The sequence below is a fragment of the Rhodnius prolixus genome, unplaced genomic scaffold (genome assembly GCF_049639745.1).
Source record: "Rhodnius prolixus isolate KJV_2025 unplaced genomic scaffold, Rpr scaffold_2, whole genome shotgun sequence".
Classification (NCBI taxonomy): Eukaryota; Metazoa; Arthropoda; class Insecta; order Hemiptera; family Reduviidae; genus Rhodnius; species Rhodnius prolixus.
In genome coordinates this window covers 41,197,806-41,224,325 of record NW_027411592.1, presented here as the reverse complement: position 1 = coordinate 41,224,325, position 26,520 = coordinate 41,197,806, and the positions used below count along the sequence as shown (strand labels likewise).

The 26,520-nt window shown below is 31.5% G+C and overlaps 2 protein-coding genes and 1 long non-coding RNA gene across 4 annotated transcripts in view; 2 read left to right on the top strand and 1 right to left on the bottom strand.

The window, feature by feature from the left end:
* Positions 1–54: 54 nt before the first annotated feature.
* On the top strand, positions 55–13,084 carry LOC141449679 (tyrosine-protein phosphatase non-receptor type 2-like). Of its 2 annotated transcripts, XM_074119342.1 has the most exons (9): positions 55–434; positions 657–818; positions 900–1,034; positions 1,895–2,028; positions 2,486–2,708; positions 2,841–2,996; positions 4,687–4,889; positions 7,318–7,431; positions 12,772–13,084. In XM_074119342.1, exons 1-9 carry the CDS (start codon positions 351–353, stop codon positions 12,833–12,835), a joined length of 1,275 nt encoding a protein of 424 aa, XP_073975443.1. In that variant the 5' UTR covers positions 55–350; the 3' UTR covers positions 12,836–13,084. The 2 variants fall into 2 exon arrangements, with proteins under 2 accessions (XP_073975443.1, XP_073975442.1); XM_074119341.1 differs by lacking the exon at positions 12,772–13,084 and having other exon boundaries at positions 7,318–7,667.
* On the bottom strand, positions 11,530–24,920 carry LOC141449684 (uncharacterized). Its single transcript, XR_012455645.1, has 3 exons — positions 24,781–24,920; positions 11,924–12,018; positions 11,530–11,668 (listed from the first exon to the last, which is right to left on the bottom strand). It is a non-coding gene; the product is annotated as an uncharacterized lncRNA (long non-coding RNA).
* Positions 20,540–26,520, top strand: part of LanA (laminin subunit alpha) — a 61,261-nt gene continuing 55,280 nt past the window's right edge. The window contains exons 1-2 of the mRNA XM_074119338.1: positions 20,540–20,773; positions 25,393–25,539. Of these exons, the coding sequence (XP_073975439.1) occupies positions 20,555–20,773; positions 25,393–25,539 (366 nt within the window). The 5' untranslated portion in view covers positions 20,540–20,554. The remainder of the gene's footprint in view (positions 20,774–25,392; positions 25,540–26,520) is intronic.

Sequence of the window (26,520 nt, the reverse complement as noted above, 5' to 3'; positions counted from 1 at the left end):
ATTTGTGTCTAGCATTAGAAAACTGTCTTGAACCACGTTTCCTTTCCAAACTTAACCTTATCATAAAAATGCGTTAGTCACAGCAGTGTTGTCTGTTAGTGGATCTTGTAGAAATGTATTGTGAAATTAATTAGAATACCTCTTTTGATTGCTATAGATATTTGTTGGAAGAAGATACTATTAGTTTCAAATTCCTCCTAATCTACAAACATCTAAAATTTGGACTTATTTATTTCTTTCTGATTCCACATTACCATAAATCTGGTTTCAGTTCGAGTTGTCCTTTGTGTGTTGCAACTTTCGGTAGGTTTTATAGTTGATAATTTTTTGAATAAATAACTTAATTTTAAATGGGTACGGATAACCCTAAAAGTGACGTTGAAAATGAATTTAAAGAAATTGATGCCAGAAAGGGATGGGCACAATTCTATCAGGTAGGATAGTTCATTTATTTTACTTTATTTTTGTGAATTATTTGGATTATTTTGCTAAAACATTTTCATCATTATTTAGAGATACGTTTCATTACTAAAATCAGCAAATTTAATGCTTTAATATCAGCTTAATGGACTTAATGCTATATTAGCGTTATCCATCAAGTATAGAATCAAAAGAAATATCATTCCCAGTAATGAATATTGTATGTTTTTAAATAGGAAATTCGGGCTGAAAGTTTAAAAAATGACTTCACAACTTTAGCTGCAACGAAAAATAAAAACAAAAATCTCAATAGATACCGTGATGTAAGCCCTTATGACCACAGTAGGATAGTTTTAACCAAAGGGCGTTGTGACTACATAAATGCAAATTTAGTCAAGGTAAGTACGATATATGCGTGAAGAAACACCTTTTCTTATTAATTTCTTTAGAATAGTAATGTTTTTTCAATTTTTTTACAGGTTGTAAAAGCTGATAGACAATATATATTAACGCAAGGGCCATTACAACAAACAACAGGGCACTTCTGGCTTATGGTATGGGAACAAAAGAGTCTGGCAATAATTATGCTCAACAGAATAATTGAAAAAAATCAGGTATCCAACTTTTTGTATTATATTTACTGGTGTAGAATAATAAACAGCCCAACATTAATCTGGATCTATCAACAGAAACTTTTATAACCGCATTTAGACAATTTATTGCTTCAAACGATATTTTATTGAAAGTCATGATTATTGTTAGTTGTACGAGCTTCTAATAGATGCTCAAATTCTTAGAAAGGAACTTATTGGGCTCATGAGTTTCCTATTCGCTAAGAGTATTATATTTTTCGTTGGAAGCGAACATTATATTCTTTGACCAAGTTAGTTTATCTTTATACTATTACACTTTGCTATCGTATTTTTAATACAGTAATTTCTTTAGTTATAAATGAATATTAACTCTAATCAGACTTGTAGAATTCACACTAGTTGATTAGCTGGGTTAAGTTAATTCGTTCTTTACAACTAAATTTTATTTATGGATGGATTCTCTGTGGCTTCCACTTGTGTTCAATGTGATTAATTTCAGCTCGAGTAACAATTACCAGAATTTTGTCAATTGTTAGCGAAGGATAACTTACTTCCATCTAATTTTTTTTTTTTTTAACACTATAGGAATAACTAGCGTTTTTTTCCATCATCAGAGAGTATTTTAAGATTTGACCCTATTGATTTTTTTTTATCATTAAACTTTCTGTTTATGCTAGTGAGACCTTACTCTATTATTAATCAATAAACTTATAACTTATATTTACTTAGTTAAATAATTAAATGAGAAGAGAAGTTGTGAGAAGAGAACTTATCAGCAACCTCCATTCTATCCATTTACTTTTCATAATCCCAAAAGTAATTGGTTTCTTTTGTATTTAATAGATTTTAATATTTATTATTTTTATTATCAAAAATTCCAGGAGAAATGTCATCAATATTGGCCAATAGGAAGAATAAATGGTGGAGAAGATTCATTAATTTTAACAGATGTTGGTTTACAAATTGACTATATATCGGAAGTAGAGGCTTCTTATTATACAACAAGAACTTTAGAGTATGTCCAATAATATACAAGAACTTATCTTCTTCTTTATTTATCTATAATTGATGCCTTCACCTTCTTAACGTATTGATACTTTCACCATAATACCACGTTTCTTTATGCGAATAGAGAATTGTATAAAAATCGTTTAAAACAATGCTTACACTTTAAATAAAGTAAATAAATAAATAAAAATTTAAAAAAAAATCAGAAACTTCTTATTTGTCCTTCAGCTATTCGCCAAAAATTAGATCAGTTAACTCATTTTAAACAGTTTACTGCCTCATTAAAAATTGTATTTATTCTTAGTGTTAAAAGCTGCTTTTCTCATTGCGACAATATATCCTTCATTATTTTTTTTAATGTCAAGACTCAGAACTTGATGTGAAGAAGGATCAAATTTTAATTATTTAGCGTTTTTGCCGAAAAAACTCATGAAAAAAATTAATATTAACTTCCTTGTTTCTAGATTAAAGGATTTAGATAGTGGAGAAAGTCGTAACATTTTGCAATTTCATTATACAACATGGCCAGATTTTGGAGTACCTCAAAGTCCTACAGCGTTCCTGCGGTTTCTTAGTGCAGTCCGAAGAAGCGGGACTTTAGAAGAAGGAGGGCCGCCGATAGTACACTGTTCTGCAGGCATTGGCCGATCAGGCACCTTTTGTCTAGTTGATTCTTGCCTTGTTCTTGTAAGTAACATTACATATACTACTTTATTTTAAGTATACATATTCATGTTAGTTTAATATGAATTAAACTATTAATTTTTATTTTTGCTACGACTAATCATTGTTAAATTTAAGCATTTTCGTCTGTTGTAGATGAAAAAATATGGTAATAACAGTGTTAAAGTAAAAGAACTCTTGATGGAAATGAGACAATACCGAATGGGTCTAATTCAGACTCCTGACCAACTTAGATTTTCCTATTTAGCTATTATTGAAGGAATTACGAGGGACTGGGATAGTGTAAATGATGTAAGTTAAATTTTAATTACTTTTAAGTTTGTCTTCTTTTTTCAGGGATCAGGCACTTTTTTTCTTTTCACTCTTTAAATTTTTTTGAATAAAAAATTTACATTACGTTCGGTCAATTTCTAGGAATATTTTTATTTCGCTACATTTAACAACAGTATCACACAAAATCATTAAAATTCTAGAAAACTGCATGTTTGTAGTGCAAGTTAATATGTGAGGTAGTTAGATGTTTTTAGTCTACTTTATGAAGTAAAGCAAAGTTAGTCTAAGCCAGAATGTAAAACAATCTAACACTCATGTACTCTTCACATCTGAAGATAACCAGCCATTAGAACTAGTAAATCTTCAGGTTTGAAATTATGATTATTTTTATTGGCAGTGATCACAGAAAGTATTTTTTAAATGTAAGAATTTCTTTATTTTTCTATTCGTTTCGTGAACCATTAGTTAATTAGAAGCTTCTGAAGGTGGCTTTGTTGTCTGTGGCTAATATGTTCAGTGGCTTACATGAGCTGGTATGAGAATCGTCAGGCTTTAAATTATTATAAGACTAAAACCTTCATTTGAGCAAGAGTGACAAACGACCCATTCATATTTGTAATGTAGTCATTTTTTTGCAAATAATGCTTCTTTGATTTATTATTTTATGTTACTGATAACTTTTTAAACATTGGTTTACACAGGAAAGAAATGGTAATTCCGAGACTTAAAATTGAAGTAATCGAAGAAAAAATTTAAAATAAATAATATATATATGCAAAAAAATTTTGTTTTTTTTATAAAGTTAATATTTGATTATTTATTATTAAAATATTTTAATAGTTAATTTGTAATTTAAAAATCATTGACAAGTGTTAAGCATTACCAAACCCTAAGCAAAATTTTGTATGATAATTACTATTTCAATTATTATTTATTCATTGTTTGAACATTATAAAAATTGCGGTAAAATTTAATTATATTTTACTTTTACATATACGGGTATTCGAAAGAGATATAATTGCTCATTTGCCTCGGGGAGATAAAAATTTTCTTAGCTTTCCTGAACGAGGAAATTTTCTAATTTTACTAACACATGTATGAGTTTTAAGAGGTTTCAATTAACTCCTCAAAAAAATTAAGTAAATAATGTATTTTTATTTATATTTTGGGTGTAGCAATTAAGAGTATTTTAATTTTTACTTATTATTTGTCTACTTTCAATGATTCTTACTATTTTTATATGCCCCCTTTATCGTCAATTCTGGGTTAACAGAATTTTTGTTAACTTGACTCCCGTTTTTAAACACATTCTGACAGAATGCGCCTTGTAATACGTATTACATTATTTGACCGATAGAAACATAATAAGTAAAAGAAGTCTAAAGTATCATAGAAACTTTAAAAATGAGTTGATGATCCTGCACAATTTTGGTAAACTCGACTGATAACATAAAATCAGAACTAATCCAAAAAAATATACTTGGGAGTACTCATTCACGAAAAATTCAAATCTTTTATCACATTTTATTTCCGGAAAGTTCATGCTACTCTTTAAAAGCATATTATCAGATATCTGCAGTTTTTTCTAAAGCTTGGTAATATTCTTATATAAACACTTAAATTGAAAAATTCCAAAGAAGAGGCATCCCTAGGAAAAAAAAAGTTCATGTTCAGGATAGCAATTAGTAAATTTATTTTAATTTTATAGAACGACTTAATAGATGAAGTAAATCAGAATTCTTCAAGAGTAAGTTCTGATTCTGAAGATGAACCGCCTCCTCTGCCTCCTCCACGCGGCGAATCTCTAGGTACAAGATCACCTGGTGGAGAAGCTCCTCCTCTACCACCAGACAGGCCGCTCCCTCGTGAACCTCCTACTTCTGCACGATCTCCATCACCAGAAGTAGAAAAGTATGTATTCTTTTTTCCTTTCTTATTAACATTAAAAGAAATGGCAGAAAAATGATTTTTCAAGGAATGTTGTAATTTAAGCCTACCAATAATTTTTTTATGATCTGCAGGATTGAAAATGGGATAGGTCCACACGGATATTTATCCGTCGTATGCTTTTTATATTCCTTACTGGTATTAGGTTTTCATATGTCATCAGAGATTAATTACTCAGTTCGGAGTAGAGAATTTGACTTCGACTAAGTTTCGCTCTCTCACTACACTTGCTGAAAAATTGAGGCAGGTTACATGATGTGTTATATGTGTGTACCTTAGAATGTTAATAAATAGTTGAACATTTTATTTTTAAATAGTGAATTACAATTTTTGAAACCAGTATGGATTTAAGTTCTGTATGTTTTGTTTTCAATTCGAAACAAACAACCGTCATGAAACAGCAGTATTTACTATAACTAGGCTGATGGTAACTATATTGGCCAAGGGGGGTGAAAAATCTGAGATCGTACCCTATCCCAAATACAACAAATCAACCAAACACAGTCATTAACGCAATGACACTGCTGCATACAAGAACGTATGGACGTCTTAAAAAGAATAGACATTTGCTAAAACAAAGCCATTCATGATATGTAATGAATAATCAAAATAACTATAACTTCTTAGTTATAGTTACTCTTTTTAAAATCATTCCGTACCAAATAACATATATTTCAATAAAATTCGCCATAAAGTCTTTGATACACGCACAAAATACGTGAAATTTCAAGCATTGTAATTGTTAGTAAGCTGTTTAAAATGTCTTGTCAAGGTTTACTGATTTACGCTAACTTTTGAAGTTACATGTTTATAAATATTTAATTTAACAATTATTTACCAGAACAATAAACTAGGCAGTTCAGTTTGCCTGCTTGAATTCGTGTGTTTTCTTGTATGTACACAACTCCACTTAACTATTCTTCAAAAAATTGATACTGCAGCAAAATAAAGATGAGTTAGTTAAAAATAAATAAAAACAAACTTGCACAGTTCCCTTAAATGCGTTCGAGTTTTCATTAATTTTATTTCACCATTTTTACAAAAATGTTTCACTATTTATTAATAAGTAACATATGTACACACCATATAACCTCCCGGGCTCATAGTCAGCAAGAGCAGTGCTGGTCATGAATTTTAAAAAATAAATGCTATGACGGATAAATTCAGCTATTTGTAAAATTAAATAATTTTTGTTTATTTAATGTTTTTTTCATGAATATGCATTAAATCAGGATTTTGAAAATTTTTCTGAAGTTGTCTTTCGTCTTTTGGAAATGGATGCTTCAGTGGTGGAGTTAAAATGAAACTGCATCTTCTCGATTAAAAAATAATAGAAAAAACTTCTTCTTTTTTTTTATATGTAAACATACATATGTATGTACATTTTAAATAGGAGGTTACGTGTATCATGCATTTTGTGTGAGTGTATTTTATCATTGAGTTCTTGGTTAAGTTTATTCAATTACTACATATATCAATTTACAAAAAAGGATATACATATATCCTTTGTATACGAATATTTATATATATGTAGAAAAGAAGAGCAGAAAATAAAAAAAATCAGTTAGGGCAAGAAAAGCCCTGAAAAGACAAAAATATATGTATTTCTTTAACACCCTTACACCATTTTGTTTTACACACAAAATATAACTGAAGAGAAATCGCCTTGGGTACTACAGCCACAAAAGAATCTCTTCGCGATTGTCATCCAAATACATATTTATATCAAATAAATTTATTCAGGGGTGCCTATATATAAATATAAATATATATAATATATATATATATATATATATATAAATCTATCCTCTGGAAAGCTCTTACTTATTTAATGATATATAATATATATCAGAAGTTCCGGAGGCCCGGAAAAAAAAAAAAAAAATTAATAAATTGTCTATAAAATATTCTTCTATCGATCCTCTTCTATTGTAGTATCCATTAGTCTCTTCTCTTCCAGTACTATTTAGTGAAACTTAGGAATTTGGTGAGAGGCTTCTGGGCAAAATGTGAGGGTGTTTGGATTTTTCCTCTCCGAAGAGAAGAATCCTCTATACATGCCGCGCAGTTCCCTCTTTCTGGTGGCAAAACCTACACGGGCTATCCACTGAAAGGCCTCTGCTATGCTTAGCTTTTTCTTTAATTTTAATGCCCCGTTAAGAGACCTATTGCACAAGATAGGATTTGCTATCCTATAAAGTTGTTTCCTAATTTGTATAAGGTACGAATGTGGTAACATTCTTAATTTCTTATCACGTATAATTATAATTGTCAGATTTTTTTTTTATTGTACTAATACATTTTTTTCATAAATTTACTTTTATTTATTTGTTTACTATGTTGAATTTTGTTGTTAAATATTTGATTTATTTATTTATTTTTTTTATCTCAGGGGAGAGTGTGTACGTGAACGGATGAGAATTGAAGCCAACAAGAAGACGGCTGAAATGTTGGCGGAGATGAAAAGAAAACAAGAATCAGCTGAGAAGTGGCGGAGAGTTAAGAGGTCTCTGTTGCAACCGCTCAGCCTTGGCTTAGGAGCCGTTTTTATTGGTGGCTGTGCCATCGCTATTTATTTCTACACTAATAGAGATACATAATGCTCTATATGTATATAATATATCTTTAACAAAATAAATAATATATATTACACACATCTTAACCAAAGGCCTACCTTATGGCCTAAAACACCTAAAGATACATTTTTATCTTTTAGGATAACTGGTACAAGTTCTTAGTAATTTTAATTTTTAAGTGTTAATTTTTTTCTTTTCTTTTTTAAATTTTTATTTAGTTTTGGTTCTGATTAAAACAATCGGCACATCTCGTATTCGTGGCAAGATAGTTTGGTAGGTGTTGGGATAATACATTAGGTAGTGAAATGCTTTTCAGTCTTAGTGTTCCTTGCATCTTTTCTTTAAAAAACTACCTAAAAAAAATCTCTCTTCACTTCCTGGCTTTTTACCACTAATCACTTATGATTTGGGTTAGATTAAATAGTTCTGATTTAATAATCTTATCTTAGCATTAATATGCTATTGAACCTACATCACATCCCTAGAGTTACCTTTAATCCATGGCTTTATTTTTCAGTTAAAAATTAAAAATAAATAAATAATAGATGTTTATTTTAACAGTACTCTGTTCTTAAAAGTCTTGGTTTAAAAGAAAAAATAACTCTCCGTGAACATAAGTATTATTATTTTGTGTTCTTTTTGGAAAATTATTCATTATTTCAGACTACATTGAGCCCAAAGAGTATTCAAATCTTGAATTTTTTTCGTGATTTCTGTTTTAATGGTCATATTATTAAATAAACTGTTTGACTAGAATTATTGCAAAATTAATTGTTCATCTTCTCTGTCCTTTATAGATATAACAGAATTTTTACGGATTATTTTCTCAAGAAATTGAAGGAGAATCCTTCAGAGTTGTAATATTTAGTTAAATTTTAAGTTCCTGCATGTTTAGTTGTCATCATGATGTATCGTATCAGCTTATAGTTTGATATGAGGTGGTCTTCGATCATTTCAATGAAATCCATTACCTATCCGTACCATTTTCGATCACAATTTGTTAACAATGAAACCCGCATTGTATAAGTTATTGTTGCTTTATTATTACAGCCGAGGTTGATATTAAATATTTTTGTCGCCTTTTAAGATAAATAATAAAGAGTCATGCTCCCCATTATGCACTCCTCTCCTCATGTCGTCACCAACATTATCATTACAGGCTTCTTTAACCGAGAAATTCTGCAAAAATTAAACAGTTATCTCTAATTTTAGCCTGCCTGTGTGGTAGTCTCACACTTTCTTTTTCTCAGACCACTGATTTTTTGATGGTCTGAAAAACTTTATATGAAATTTTCATTAATCCAAAGTATTTTTATATTTTTTTCATTAATCAGAAAGTGATGGTTTCATGTAACTTCTACCCGATTAGGAATGGTCATGAAGTAGGTAATGATCATTATTACCAGAAATAGTGAAAAAATATTCGGTTTCGAATTCTTCAAGACTGAGTGGGTGAATGATATTCATTGCACTATGTCTATCTTAAAGATAGTTGAACAGTGTTATGCACTACGAATGATAATTTAACAATATGAATGATAGTCATTTATAATTACGACTGGGACTTTTGAAAAAATGAAAAGGTTCTAATGACAAAAGTTTGGGCTAAGAAATTGGATTAATGCACTAAGTAGGACATTAATACCTTATCCCTACCCCTCCCTCCCGTTAATGAAAATCTAATATACCAAACTTTATATGAAATTTTCATTAAATTATTGGAAATATATTTAAATATAACAAAAGTTTTAAATTGCATCTGTGTACAGAATTGTTTGGACAAGAGCAAATGTGCCATATTTTTTCTATCAATTTTTAATCGTTGTTATTTCTTTCTTTTGTTTCTATTTTCTTTTAACAAGAACTTGTGGGAAACAGTATTATATCTTTCTTCGTTTCTGATAAATTGTTTTTCTGTGTCTTTTTTTCTTGTATTACTAATTAAATTCAGGTATTAAAAGGCTGCTCAATCAGAATAGTTTTTATAAAACCATTTTGCATTTATATATAATGTAATGAGCTTAATTAGATTTTGACCAATCGCTATGAACGAATGACTTTGATACTAATAATTGCCGTTTGAGATGATTTTGAAATACACACGAGTTGAATTTTAAAAAAGAACTTACCAAAGCAATTTTTATAAATTATTGTAGGGATTTTTTTTTTAATTAGTATTTTTTATTTTTTAAAATCATGTTGTTTGAATATACTATTTGGGTAGAGAAAAATGATTATTTCATGCTGTTTATCTATTTGATTAGTTTTAAACATTTCATTAGGTAAAAAGATTAGGATTCGTCCAAGAGAGTCACCATATTGAATTGCTCTGTGATCCAGTTTTTATTTTTATTTTTTTAATAAAAACATTTCCAATTTTATTTATGACGTTAATTGTATTTTGTAAATAAGTATTGAGTATCAAGATTATACATCGTGGTGATTCTGATATTATTACAGAAAAAATAGAGTAGAACCTTTTCTTAATGAAACCTATTTTTTCTATGGAATGTTCGTGTGCAATTTATAATTAACTTCGTGTTTTGATTCGTATTTTGCTTGTATATAGAATTAATATACTATTGTAGTGAAATATAGTAGTATATTTTTCGTGCAGTTTTTTGACGATCTACCATTTCTGTCCTACTGGACAGAACTGAACTGTCCTACTGGACAGTTTTAACATTTTATTTTCTCTTACAAAAAATATATATCCTTAGTGTAAATGTGAGTGTGTTGTAGGTTAAAAAGTATACAATTACAATTTCCTTATATTCTGATCGCTGAAAAAAGATATTCAAAAAGTGGGACACATATATTTTAGTACCAAACTAAAATATATTTAATTAAATAAAAATGGTTTTTAATATTTCCGTAACAAGGTGTGAAGTTCAAACATTAATTATTGATTGCTGGAATTATTTTAGGGAATTAGTCAAAAAATTTTACAAGTAATTGAATGTTTTAATTAATATTATTCAACATTTTTCCTGCTTAATTTAGATTTATGTATAATCGAAGATTAAGTATTTCTTTTCTTTTTTCTTCATTTATACAAAAAAAAAAAAATGAGAAATTAGATTCCAAGTGAAGAGTCAGTTCAAGAAATTATGGACATGGTACCTTCCACCTCCCTCTGTTAAATTTCAGCAATTCCATTTAGTTCGGCTAAGTTCTCCCATCTTCTGAATGAATGTTTACATATTGAGAATGAAGATAAGTTCTCTTCCGAGAGAAGTTCATGGAACATTCTTTCCCACTAGGATAGTCCTGCAACTGTCTAGACTTAAATAGGCGATATAATTCAGCCTTGCCTTTTTTCTCATAGTTTTCTTGCCTCCTTTTTTGAGGAATGATATTTTAAACCAGATCTTGCTAACCCCTTTTATCTTCGAATATAATTTGGAACCGCTAGATTCATCATACTGTCATTAGATACGTTTAATTTTTCTTTAAAGGTCGCAATTTTTTGTTGCTTTGCTTTATTGATTGACTTAGTTTAATCTTTCTATTGTTATTCATTAATAATCATATTAATTTTTTTTTTTTTTTTTACATTCCCCTTCTCCATTCCTATCTATCTGCACGTTTAAGTAAATAGGCGATCTACGGAACAATTATGTAATAGGAAAGTGTCTCGCAAAATCGTTAGGGGTTGAAATAGCCTTCAACTTATCAGTGACCGGTACGAGCTATCCAAAACCCTATAAAACTCGAAACTAGTTGTATGCCTTGAGAATGCAAAGTCCAAGCTAAAGGTCCTGGCCTTGCATTTATGTTATTACCAATCTCGAGAGTTATAAATTGGATGTAAAATGAAAATTACCCTCAGCTTTATTTGGTAATTGTATCTACTTTCCATAAATCGGCTAGTTCTTATAATTTAAATTTTTTGAAATCGTCGAACAAGCACATTTTTCGTAGAAGAAAAAAACTTGGGAAAGGAGTGTAATATTAATTTGGTTATTTCTTTATGATCATAAAATATCAATCAAACTTACTCTTTTTTTTAATAATGTTATATCGGCAAGATCAGAGAAATTCATTTTTGGAGAACAGTTTTTTTATATTTCTACGTTTTTTATACCATTTGTAACTAACTACCTTCTGGCCCTTCTTTAGGGCTCAACGGATTTGTAATTGAAACTGTTCGAACTGCATGATAATCTAAATTAAGATCAAACAAAAAATTTGAGTAATATTTATTAATTTTTTTTTACTTTTTATAATTTTATTTATACTTTTCACTAAAAGAAAAAAAAAAATTTCTTTAAATTCTGAGTTGAATTTTGAAACTCCACCCACTTTTTTTTTACTTGCAGAACATTTTGGGCACCTTTTAATTAAAAAGTTTAGTGCCTTTACCAACAGTTTAAAATTAAATATAAAAAATATATAATTATTAAACTTAAGAGAACTCACCTATTAGGCGTTTTTTTTTTAACAATCAATTCTTTTTATTATTTCTTAGTTGAATTCAATATTATTTGTTTCTTCTTAGTTGTCGCCAATCGTAACTAAATACATTTGTTCATTAGAACTTGCAAATACAATAAATTAATTAGTAACACTTGACAAGGGACTAAATATTTTAACAATCATAATGTTTTTTTTTTTTATTTTAATATTTACATAATGATTATTCATTAGTCATTAGCCATTTATTTTAAAATAACAGTGAATCTTAAACAAAAAGTTAAACCTTGCCGGATAGTAAATCCTTGCCACTATTATTCTATAATTCAGTAACATTAAAATAATAGCAGGATTATTATTTAATGTACACTAACAAAAAAAATGTAATTTAAAAACTAAAATACCTGAAAATGTGATATTTTTTATGACTATAGTTATTACGCTTGGTCAATTTGAATTCTTTCATTTATTTGTCATCTATATAAGGATAACTTAATTAAAAAAATTATATTTACAAATATTTTCTATATTATAACTGTGCAAAAATAGGTTAGATTTTGAACAAATTTATATAGGACATTAATGTTATTCGTATTTGGAAGAGTAGTGTTTTAAATAAAAATAATAATAATGGTAATAATAATAATAATAGTAATAAACTATAGTTTTGTATACTTCTGCTTGTTGAAAGCAGCGTTAAGAACCTTTAATGTTACTACACATTTAGTACATTAGAAATGATGTAATAATTGTGAACTTGTAACAAAAAGGTTATCCCATTTTTCCTCCTTTTTATCCTCCCTTAAAATAAATTTTAAAAAAATATGAACTGAGCTTATTCAAATAACTTTCAGAAAACGCTCTTGCGGACCAGCTGATGATGATCGTTCTCACCACAAATCCAAGAAAAGTGCCTAATCGTGCCAATACAGGAATATTTTATCAAGAGCCCACTAGATAACATCAATAATTTTGAACAAAAGAATCCCATTAATTATTATTTTCTTCTATGATATGGTATATGATATAATACTGTAGGCAGATATAATTTATTAAGTTAATAGTTTTCTAATCTTGTAAAAAATTTAGTTCACTATAAATTTTGAACACAAAATAAAATTGTTATATTTACGTTCATAAATAAATAAAAAAAAAAAGAGAGAAAAACTAAGATTTGTTTAAAATCTTTGCTTTTTTATATATTGGAAATTTTTTGAAACTTATTTAACTGTGTGTTTAGTAATTTTTTTTTTTTTCTCCATGAGTCATTGTAAATATATCTTAAAATCGTAGAAAGTATTAATCCTTTTTTTACTTATCTTCTAGGAAACAAAAATATAATATTGTTCCTAAAATTTGTTTTACACCGGAACTTAAAAAAATAAATAAAATTTCGAAGTAGTGTTCGTTAATGAAATAAATGTTTTCATTGACTACGATTTAAAGCCAACAAAAAAATATGACGTTAATAGATAGCCAAGTACCCACTTTAAAATTGAATAACTTATTGTAGGAAATATATTGTATATGTATATTTAGATACATCCTTAATATTAGAAAACGAAAACTATTTTGCTGAGAAAAATCACTTTTAGATTATTGAGTAATACAGGATTCCCAGGTCTCCCTGTTCTCCAAAAAAATGAAGAAAAAAACATTGGTTCTCTTATAGCTATAGAGAACTTTTTTCAAAACGAAATAAAGATTTTATTTTGATCATAGGAACTTAGGTTTTTGAACATGGGTTCTACACGTAGGTGGTTTAAGTGATATATGTGTAAACAGTACAGTTCAAATTGGTTTCAATCATTTTAATGTCCGCGCTTTCTGCTATGAATTTTTCCGATCTTCATATGCGACGATATGGCTTATAAATTGGTGATCTAATTGTTTATTTTGAGTACAGGGTGGTTACATGTTGTGTGGCTATTGTTTTAGATCAACAAACCTATTATACATATCCATAAAACAGACAGTATCCCTTCTGAGGACGGGATCATTTCTACCTAGTCTTTTTACAAGAGAACTACTTCCACTTATGTGTGAATCTTAGTTTTTAAATTTTGAACTCTGTATTTTTAGAATAGGTTTTACACGATGTTAAAATAAAAATTTGGTTCACAGTTATTTAAGTTTTATTAACAAATAAGCATGTGTAGGTACTAATGTAATTTTTAATTGATACTACATTCCTTTTTAGATTAATTTGAAATTATCTCAAAAGTAGATCGTTAAGAATATTTTATGTAGAAGATAGATCACATCCTTATTTTGTTTCTAATGTATACGGGGTGGCTGCAATATCGCAGAATATCCCTGAGCTTCAAATCTTATAAACATTTTCTTAGGAGTGAATCCGTAGTTTTAGCGTAGCGGGCACACTCACCACAAATCTCATCATAATTCTTGCAAACATGCCTGAACGTTAAACTTTAAATGGTTCAGATCTTCATATTTATATTTTAATTTATTGATACGATCTGGCTATCCTCTTTCTATCTACTGTAAGGATTTGGCACAAGGAGTCTCCTAGACCGGATACGATCCATCGGTACAGCTAACCAGCCCGTCGAATTAATTGGAGTATACGCTTCGTTAAAATAAATCCTGAGTGCAAGAATTATGATGAATGGTTGGAGAAACGTTGTACCGTTGTAAAGGTCAGTGTACTCGCTTTCAATACTTTTGAGTTCAGAGGGAATACACTCCCAAGCAAATGATTAAGAGATTCGGAGCTCAGAGATATGCTGCGATGTTGCTATAATCCGGATGGTTAGTTACTCCTAGGGGAAGGACCCATAGATTTTTTTTTTGTGGGAGGTTTAGTGTGGGGAGAAGAGCACTATATTAGGCTTGGGTCTACGCTTAATGTACAAAATCATTGGCACCGCTACATTAATAAATAATAATCAAGGTTTTTGAGATTTATAAAAGGATTCGCAAAAACACACAAATGTTTGCAAGTGATGAAAAGTTATAGGCGAAGATATTGAAAGCAATGAACTCACAGGAAACCTTCAACTTCGAAAAGATTTATTTTTCATCTTTAAGTAACTTTACTTAATACAACACTGAAAGAATTATAATTGCTCGGTTCTAAAGGCTACGAACTCACGTTCAAGTTACTAGTCAAATTTTCAATACCGTAAGTTTATAAAGGAGTTCAAACGAGGTGAGGAAGCCTTTACCAAAAGATTAATAAGGGGCGTAAACCTTTTACATCGGTAGTTGCAGCGTGTAAGGATGAAAATATGGTCTTTTAACGGGGAAGAAAGACATCCTAGATAGGTGGAAGAGGTACTTTGAAGATCTCCTTACCGAAAGGGGAGAAAACTATATTGGTGAGGATGTGCCTCTACCTATCTGTTATAGTAATGATGAACTGGAACCGCCTGCTGAAGAAGAAATGCAGGAAGCAATAGGAAAGCTTAAGAATAATGAAGTCCCAGGATTCGATGAACTCCCAGCCGAACTGTACAAATATGGGCACAATGAACTAGCCAAAACCTTGCGTGAATATTTGGACAGAGGAAACAAGGCCTAAAGAATGGAGCAGGTCGGTGATATGCCCTGTTTACAAGAAAGGTGACATGCCTAACTGTGGTACCTATAGAGGAATCTTCACTACTCCCATGCGTATATAAAATATTCTCAAATATCCTTATTAGGAGGCTACTGCCATTGGCAGAGCGGGAGATTGGTAAGTATCAATGTGGCTTTAGTAGAGGAAAGTCAACGTTTGATCAGATATTGATCAGAACTTCAGAATGATGCTCGAAAAGCCGAGGGAGTATAATGTTAAAACTCCATCTATTCATAGATTTTAAATCCGCATGTGATAGTATTAACAGAAAGCAGCCGTAGAGAGCAATGAGAGAAATGAATATACCCCCAAAATTAGTACGCCTCATAAAGATGACTATGAGTAGTGCGGAATGTGTTGTGCGCGTACAGGCGGATTTATCAAAAGAGTTTACGCCAAGTAAAGGGCTGCGACAGGGAGACGCCTTAGCATGCCTCCTATTTAACTTGCGACATAGAGAAAGCCGTGAGGGATTCTGGTATACAGACCAGTGGCACTTTCATAAATAAGACGGTCCAGATTCTTGCATACGCTGATGACATTGACATTATGGCAAGACCAATGAATGGAGATCCTGGGTCCGAATCCAGCTGCAGGCTAATTACATCTTCTATGTTGTGATGGACAGTGATATCTAACGAGAGGACATTGTCCGGTGTGCGCCAATTACTTAAGATGTGGACGTGCTAGAAATTAAAAAAAAAAAATCAAAAATAGTTTAAGGATGTGTGATGTTATGCAACTTTCAGCATTCCACTATAACCTGAACGAAAACCTAAAACCAAACATTCTACGTAATTTGTGAATGTCAAACCGTTGCCTACCATGTAATAAAAAAAGGGGAGCGTAATGAGGGCAGTGGAAGAAGAGCAACAGACAAAGGAGAAAAGGAAGATTTTTCTGAAGAGCACTTTCTCGTGGAGGTACTTCACCAACAATTTAAGGTTGTATTCCGAGCAGGATTTCCTTCAGGGCACCTCTATCAACTGTGAGAAAGACAACCCTGCATGAGTGTACTGGATGAACGTGTAAAAGGTATCTCCTGACAAATTTTTCCAACATTGTACAAGACTAACGCAAGCGGGGCACAAGAGATCTTTGTTGTATTGGGCTGCAAGATGGGAGATGGGATTGATTCCCACCCAAAAGACTTCTTCTTCTTCTTTCCTGGCTCTACAACCCAGTGATGTAGGTCTTGGCCTCCTCAATATGCTTCCGCCAGTCGTCTCTATCTCTAGCGGCCGCCATCCAGTTACGCTGTCCGGAGATATTCCTCGCGTCCTGGGCAACTCCATCATTCCAACGCAGTCTAGGTCTCCCTACCTTCCGTCTCCTATCCGGGGTCCCGTGCAGCCGTTTGGAGGGAATCTCATCGGCACTCAGCCTCGCCACATAGCCTGCCCATCTCAGCCGGTTTAATTTAATCCAGGCTACTACTGGGGGTTCCTTCATTAGATCATATAACTCTCTATTCTTCCTAAGTCGCCAGATCGTGTCTTCAAGTACTGGGCTTTAGATTTTGCGCAGTAGTTTTCTTTCGAACACCTGCAAACGGTGTTCGTCTGTCTTTGAAATGGTCCAGGTTTCTGAGGCGTATGCCAAGACAGGCCGAATGAGGGTCTTGTACAGCCTAAGTTTGGTGCCTCTTGTCAGCAATTTACTTTTAAGGTGCTTATTTAGGCCATAATAGCACCTGTTAGCCGACAACAACCTCCTTCCTATTTCTTGCGAGACGTCATTATCCGCTGTCACAAGAGATCCTAGGTAAACAAACTCAGCTACATTTTCAAATGTGTAGTCCCGTATGCGGAGTGGGTCTTTTTGTGTTGGGACGGTGGAGAGAAATTTTGTTTTTTCCTCATTAACCTCCAAACCCAATCTCCTGCCGTTGGCTTCAATTTTCAGGAAAGCATTCTTTACAGCATCGTCTGTTCTACCCACAACGTCTATGTCATCTGCGTAGGCTAAGAGCTGCACAGATTTATGGAAAATGGTTCCCGAGGTTTGAATTTCCGACTCTCTGATCACCCTTTCGAGAGCCAGGTTAAATAGCAAGCAGGCTATTGCATCACCTTGCCTTAATCCGTTTCTCGATTGGAATTGAGAGGAGATGCTCGACTGCATCCGCACAACGCAGTGAACATTCGACATACTCATCGTAACAAGGCGTACCAACTTAATCGGTATATTCATTTCACTCATAGCCTTATACAGCTCGCACCTATTTACACTGTCGTAAGCGGTTTTAAAATCTATGAATAGGTGGTATGTGCTAAGCTGGTATTCTCTTCCCTTTTCCACGATCATACTCAAGTTGAATATCTGGTCAATGGTCGATTTACCCTTTCTGAAACCGCATTGGTATCGACCTAATATCCCCTCAACATAAGGAAGCAATCTCTGGAAGAGAATGTTCGATAGGATTTTATAGGCTGCCGGGAGTAGCGATATGCTTCTATAATTGCCGCAATCTAGCTGATCCCCTTTTTTTTGAATAAGGCAAATTATAGTCTCACACCACCCAAAAGACTAGCATAGGATATTTTCGCCATGTCCAAATGAAAAAGGTGACTAGAAAATAACAGAAAAATTAAAAAAGCCTCTATTTTGCAATTCACTTCCGAAGTCGATATTCTAACCGGTACTGCCGGTACAATTAAATGATAAATAGGTATTATACCCACGCAATATATTGAAATTACTCTTCAGAGGAGAACTTAACTTCAACACTCGCTAAGATCCCTGCTTAAGTAATTTTTTGAAAGTGTTTCAAATAGAAGTGAGATCGACAAAAGCATATTATAGTAAATAGTTATTTATATTATTAGTCACTTATGTATATTAGTCTATAAAGTTAAAAAAAATATTTTCTCAAATTGAAAAATATATAAAGTTGCATTGTGGAGGACCGGTTTTCTTCAAATTTCAGATTCTGCTTGCTGAATTATTATTATTATTATATAGACGGTATAAAAACTATCCGGTAGAACAGTTGTATAAGAGCTGATCGCATTACACTGATATGGCACTTTAGAGGTCTGTCCCCACTTTTCCTTCAAAAAAAGTTTCCTTGAAAGAATTCTTTTGTAAAATATTTATTTGCTTATAACTTTGTGACAGTATTAATTGAAAAATATTACCTACGATTATCACATTTAAATTTCAAAGATTGTGCGTCTAGCGTGCTTGATATCGCATTCAATCTTAGATATGCAAAGCTTAATCTTATATAAATTTTACAAGCCAGTAAGCAAATCCTGATGCCACCTGCATGTATGTCGTTGTGAGGCTTATTTTATGGGATTTCTTCATGCGAAGTCCCAATGGTAGGAAGCACGGGTATCGCTAGAACCAAGTTTCCTCTGTGATCCTTGTGGATCTTTAGTACAGAACTCCGAACATGCGACCAGCGCCAAACCTGTTCTGGTAAACCGATTAGAAGTATGCATGGGAGAATTCCCGGGTAGTGTAGACTTGGCTCGCAATTCCTAGGAGCATATCTGTGTAGGTTAATAGCAGGCTCTAGCGTTGCCTACTCCGTGTCTCAATTTATGAAGCTCCCAGGAGCGTGTAGAGTTTCTAAAGATGAATTTTATTTCCGATTTTGAATGAAAAATAACTAGAACCTTGGAATTTTTAGAACAATTTGTCACTGGTGAAGGAAGGTAATACTTCAGCTTAAACTGATTAGGTTAACCTGGGTCAGGATGAATTTTTGAGGGTAAACTGGAAAACATTTCTAGCCTTTAATGTGCTACTGAAGAGATGTTGCTGGGGACTAGTTCTATGTGTCAAACAAAGCTTTGAGCATCCTCTTTTTGCCTGGCCTCTCGTATTGATGGTCAGATTAATCTGAAACACAGCCTACTATTACAGGCTAATTTATAGAAGTTGTAACGTTGGAGTTTTTACTCTTTCGAGGTGCGTTCTCTGAACGTCATAAGTACGTTGTTTGTATGTAGATCAATAACATTATTATTTTTATTTAAAATTAGTTGTTAACTCCGTTAAGTCAACACACTTCTCTCCACAAAGGCCCCAGATGTTGTTGTATGGATAGCTCCAGTAGCTGAAGGGAACCAGTTTCATCAGAGATGTTTTGTAAGAAGGGAGCTGATAGTCCAGCGATCACTACTCGTTGTGCCAACATACCTTTCCCATCCAATGCCACCGAGATATTCTGATAAAGATTTTCCTCAAATTAAAAGAAACTGGATGCTAATCCAAATCCAGTTTCCTTTTGAAGGAATCCCCAAGGAAGTTAGAGAGCCAGCAGTTGGAGATGACGCAAAATGCACCACTAGCTGGAGCATATACCCTACGTAATCAACTATTATAAAGTTGATCAGGTAGTTAACACGAAAAGAGATAAGTAATAAAAGCAACCCAGAAGTCTGCCAACTTTGAAATGATACTGAAAATCTTTATTTCTTTAGACTTTTTCATTTCAGAACTTATTTAATTACTGTCTCTGGAATTGGACACTAAAATCTACCGAAGAGCCACTTAACGAAGAGGTCTCCAGAAGTGGATAATGTTGCTAGTGTTAAAAATAATATTGATAGACTAATATAAGTAACTGAAGAAGTACGAGCATGTACTACAATCATAGTTTAGACTCAGTAAAGAGATAAAGAAATACTTATAGAAGTATTTTTTTCGGTTTGATATAGAACTTAAAAATAATAGATTTTTTATTCACTAGAACAAATAAAATTTATTATCGATAATTGAATGCTGAAAAAAGATTTAACATTTAATTATTATTAAATATAATTATTTAGTAATATCTACTAGCGCTCTTTATTACTAACAGATCGTCATAAAGTATTCATTAGTAATTTCGGTACTTTTATTCTTTAAAAGTAACCACTTTACCAATGTAATCGATTCAAATTCATTTTTTCTACTAAAATAAAATAATTTATGTAAATTAAATAATTTTTATACTCTTTTGTGCAAACAGTTGACGGTTCTGCTGGTGGGGATTAAGGGAATATGAATCTAGCTTGGAAGGGTAACGCTCTTTTGGTGGCTACGGTCTCTTAGTAGCAATGTGGCCTTCGTGCTGTGTGTTGGCTCTGTTATGGGCCGTTTTACCGTCAATGCGAGCCGAAGTGCTTGCACCACCTTATTTTAATATCGCTGGTAATAGAAAGGTGGAAGCATCTTCCACTTGTGGTGTTGGCGTTGAAGGACAAGAACTTTATTGTAAATTAGTTGGTGCTAGTCAAGATTATCGTGATTCTGATAACACACTGATTGATGGTCAGGTATGCAAAATCTTTTGAAACATTAGATAATTGAATTGTATTTTAGTGATTTCTTTGCCAAAATAGTATTCGCCTTTTTTTTTAGACACCCTTACACCTCTACTAGTTTAAAGAAAAACAAAAAACTGTAAAGCATAAAATTAAAAATAAAAGTGCTAAGCACTCTTTTGGAGATGTAAATCTACATTGGTAGTTGGACGTTAAGCCCGGCATAAAAAAATAGGCTTTTACTTCACTTTAATACATCTGTCTTTTGTATTCACTGAGAAAAATGAAGTAAGAAAAATCAAAGAAACAAGTCTATAATATGAAACATAATTCTGAATCTTGTAATCTCCCGTGATAAAAGATAATGTACAGACAAACAAACTGGCTTTATTTAAACAAGATTCCCTCTGTTGCGGACATGATTTCTTAATAAACGATTCCTTTCATTCATTTTTCAGTACCCAAGTGATAAAATATAAAGATAGGATAGATTAATACTTCTTTTAATAATTAAAAAAAAAAATGTTGCTTTTCTCTCCAAAACAAAACCAAAAACTTTTATTTAATAATGTTTCAACTTAAAAAAAAAGAAAAAATGTATTAATATTTTAAGTTAAAAGTAAATTTACTATTTATTTTTCATTTATTCGTAACTAATCAGTTCAGTAACTTCATTCGCTAAAAAGAATGAGTTTTAGCTAACATTACACATCGTTGTCTAGTTAAAGTCTTTTACTTTGCAAAGCTGGGCAAGTGGCCAGATGTTTCTATTCATCGTTTTATCTACTACTACTTAAGAAAAAAAAAAAAATCATAAAAGACAAGAAAGAGGTGAACGGAACGGGCAACAATTCATTTCTTTGTAAAAGTTAGTTCTGCCTGAAAGACATACATTTTAGATAATACTAACGTCAATCGCCACATTTATTTAAACACGATAATCTTTTTACTTCCTTTCTATTGATTCAAGAGGACTTATCGAGGTTTATAAAATTTTCGATATCAAAAAAATGTTTCATAGGAAATATCTATTTTGAGAATTCTACGTTTTCTCCATTTATATACATATATTTTAAATTTTATTTGTACATAATGCTTTTAGGATTATTCCTATAGTTTCGGTGGTACATAAACGACAATTTGTACATTTATTGTTACATTAAATAAAATATGATGCCAAAATTCCGGGTTTGCTGAAAAGTCGAAGAATATTTGTCTCTTACAAGTCTGAGAATTTTTTTCTTATAATTTGAGAAATATTCTAACTTTTGTAATTTATAACTTATAAAATTGTGCTTCCTATTTTCATCAAATTTAGAAAAATTTTACTTAATCACATCATTTTAACTGTTGGCTTTAATATGGGTGTACTAAATAAAACGATATTAGAAGTAAAGCATAGAGTTCTAGAAACCGATAGACTCACATGCAACGTTCATGAAAACAGCAACAGATATATAATGTATATAAATTATTTTATTTATTATAAGGTCAGTGAGTTCTTTTTTTAAAAATAAAACCCTGAGAAAGTTTAATTTCCTTCAACTCTTGTACTATCTAAAACTGATGAGTTTTATTTTTTCACAATTTTATTTCCAATTTATCTGGCATAATATTAAATTGAAATTGTTCTTAGGGGCACCAAATTTTCAACAATAAGTTGTAAATTCTTTTAGCCTTTGTTTATGTTGGTATTGATTAAAATGTACTTAAGTAAAAATTTTAAGTTTTATAAACATGATTTAGTGATAACTGTGTGATCGCAGTGAGAAAGACTTAGGTAATCAGGTTTCATTCCTTTAGTTTCCAAGAAACTGCCTCGGTTATCGGTCTACTGAATAAAATAAGAACAAGTTGGAAACATTGTAAACTATAACTTGAAAACGTTTGCAAATTATAAATATAATATAGATAAAAATATTATCTAAAATCCATTTCATTTTTCTAATTCTTACTAAAGGATCAGTAGAAAATATATTGCTAATTTTTTTATACTGAGTTATCATCGGAATTGTGCCTTCTGAAGTTTTTCATGAACGATGTTTTCGGGGGCGTACAATGTTTAAAAAAGTCTTAGTAAGAAAATACAATGTGGTCCTTAACATGAACATGTTTCTCTAAAACAAAATATTATAGGAAACCAATACTAATTTCGTAAGGTACCATCGATGGATCTGATTGTAACTTGAAGGTAAAAGCCTCTCAACCAAAAGTAGAAGATTATTGAATAGATTTTGTATTTTTTTGAAAATGGCTTTTATGATTTGCTTTAAACCTCATACCATTTTTTTCGGAGGATATTGGTTTGAGAAAGATATTCATTATGTTTCAGTTTTAGAATATTCTGTCATCGAATTTTAATAACATATTTACTTCTTTAATAAGATTGTTTATCTGAATGTGTTAAAAAAATAATTTAGACATCACGGTCTCTTAAAGCTATAACATTAATAATTAATGTGCTTAAACAATAATTAAGTAATTACTTTTAACGTACGATTTTGTGAGATTCGCGGATAGATCTAAGACAGAAGAAGAAGGTGTCGGGATGTACGGTGCAAATCCAAGACAATATCCCGGAATATCCAGGCAAACTGACATTCGTCAGTCAGACATTTATAATACATTTGTGCTGCTAATATAAAAAGTACAAAAATGGAAGGATAATCGATTCGAGAAACGTAATTTTCTCAGAGAGCCAGGCGGCTCCACTGGTTATCAAGTACAAAAAGTTAAGTCAAGGCAGTTCAATAGTTAGCCGAAAATATGTACTTGAAGAGGTTTTCGATAGGGAGGAAGTACTTCAGTTTTATTCAGGTTCTCTGTAGTTACAATGCTGTTTAAGGAAGCAGCTCCACCCAAAAAACGGAAACATTTATACAGTAAATGGTACTTCGACTTGTATTTACTTTATTTTAAAATTATTCAGTATTGTGACATTTCTGAACGATTTCCACCAGAACATTGGTAAAATCTATCGCTGAAAACTCAAAACCGAAAACGTGCAAATCTTGGAGTATTGCACTCCATACTTCAAATTTCTAGAGCGAGAAAATAAAAAATACCGCCGCTTTTCACTCTTGTCATGCAACTAAGTCAAAATACTTTATTACCCCAATCACCGATTTCATAAATAAGAATATGTATAAATGTAGATAATTTAAGATTTTTTTTTTTTGCGATACAAATTTATTAGCAGGAGAGCGTTTATGTTCACTTTCTTTGGGTAAGAGGCCATTGCGGTGTTAAGGGGAATGAAGTAGTGGATATACTCGCTAAAGATGCCACTGAAAATGGAGGATTTGAAGAGTACAAAGTTCCAATGTCGGATTTAAGAGGGAGAATAGCCAAGACCACATTACAAATGTGACAAACAGACTACAGTAATAGTACGAAGGGTCAATTTTACAAGCATATGGTGAACCAACTGCCTAAAAGACCTTGGTTTAAAGGTACAGGCATGAACAAAAGATTGGTTACTACAATTAGCAGATTGAGAGCGAACCATGCGGTTTGCGGGTCGTACCTACATCGAATCGGTAAACGAGCTACTCCGTTGTGCGAAAAGTGTAAGGAGGAGGAAGATTTTAAACATGTCATGGAGTGCCCACTTTATAAGAAAGAGATGAGCTGTTCATCTCGCTGTACAAAAATTTGAGTGCGCCATTTAGATACGAAGACATCATCTTTTCTAATAATGTCTATGCCCTGAAACCTGTTGAAGATTTGATTAACAAATATACTTGTGGATAGGAAGTTACATAGTTAAGATCAAATATCCTAGGAAGGAATAAGCTTTGAAGTTGGCTGTATGGTGAAAAGCCAATGCCAGAAAAAAAAAAAAATTATTAGCACTTATAAAAAATACAATTTGAATATAAACATTGAGATGCTAAACTAAAGTAATTCGAGTTTTAAAAAACAGGAAACCCCTGTATACTTAGCAAACTGCTAAACAATTACATTTTAAACTAAAAAATATCAATTATTTTTGTAAACAACTTGATTGAAATACTTACCGCTGGATAATAAAAGCTTGCAAAGGATTTCTTTACCGAGTTTGCAGATCCTTGGTTTGATTGTTACTTGCGAAAATTTCTCCAACTTTTGGTAAAGAGACTATTATGCCTTAAATTATATAAATTGGTTAAAAAATAACACGGCGTATTTTATTCGGGCAATTTAAGTCTCGGGCTGCTGGGATCACTTTAAGAAAATCCATGAAAATAAGTTTTTTATTTTCTATGTGATTCTTCTTCTTCTCAGAAGTTAGTAGACTTCTTTAATGATGTTTTAAAGTTAGAAAGAATAATCCATTTTTTTTTTTTAATTAGGCACAATTTTAAGATTTTCTGTTTACTTTAACTAATGAAATATTGCTACGGGTTTTTCATTGTTTTCCCCTTAGTATAGAATATGATTTAATAAATTTGTTGTAAGAAACTATGTCTGGAGGTTATAGTACTTAAATGGCACTCCACTGTGTATATATGTATGTATTTTATATGTGAAATAAAAATTTTTATATATCTATCTAACTAATGAAATAAAAATAATTACCTGATCTATGTTATTTCTATATTTTATCATATATAAAATATTTACTTGCATTTACCTGTTAATATGTTCAGGTGTGTGACGTATGTGATCCTAAAAGAGAAGACAAATACCATCCACCCAGTTTGGCTGTAGATGGAACAGAAAGTTATTGGGTGTCACCACCTCTTTCTAGGGGCACAGAATACAATGAAGTTAATCTCACCATCGATCTCGGACAAGTAAGATTTATATCTATTTTTAAAAACTTTCTTAAAATTCCAAAAATATGAGTGCATTGATAAAGAAAATAATTAATTCACTGAAATGTGGTAATCTTTTTTTAAAATTAAATTATGAGAATAAAGGGGTAATTGTTTCAAACAGAAATTAGCGGTTAGAGTTTTCTTACCTTGTTGTTTATGTACTTGTAGTAGTGCACTATAAATATTGTCAGAGAGAGAAGGATTGATTAGTCTGCGCACTTGCTATTCCTTTCTTCGGGATAATTCTTTATAAAACGCACTCATAAAGTCGAAATTATTGATATAATTATAAACATCTTTGAAGCCCTTTTGGTGATAATTTAAAACCAGCATAAGGTATTCAAAGTTGGTCTTTAAATAAATAAGTTGTTTGCAATTTCCTCTGTAAATAAAAGTCAATGATGAATGACAAATTTCTCTTCCTATTTTTAAACATTTAAGAATTTAAATTTAAACAAATTATGTCAGTGACCCTATACATTATAGCCTTCAGTTACTATCACGACCTCAGCAGCCTATCTGATAATTTTATGATAAAAATCCCTTTATAGATGGTAGTTCTAAATAGATAAAATATAAACATTTTTGTAAGATTTATTCTATACAGAGTATATTATTTGTAAATTCTGCAAATTCCTTGAAACGTTCTTTTTATTTGTAACTAATTAAATTTAAAAAATATTATTTAATTACTTAATGAGAATAAATGTCTCTATAAAGGATTCAAAAGTATCGCTTTTCAAACGTAGGCTTTCCTAAATTGTATTTGATCTTTAGTGTACTAAGCCTATCTTGGTGTACAGACTGTCTCCAGCCAGTGATCTTTTAAAGAAATTACCGTCCTTTACGTCGATGAGTTGTAGAGCTCGTAAGAAAAGATATCTGCAGCCGATACAGCGCCCACTAGAACCTGCGCCTCCGGCGATTATCAGGACAGCGCGTTAATATTGTTTTACT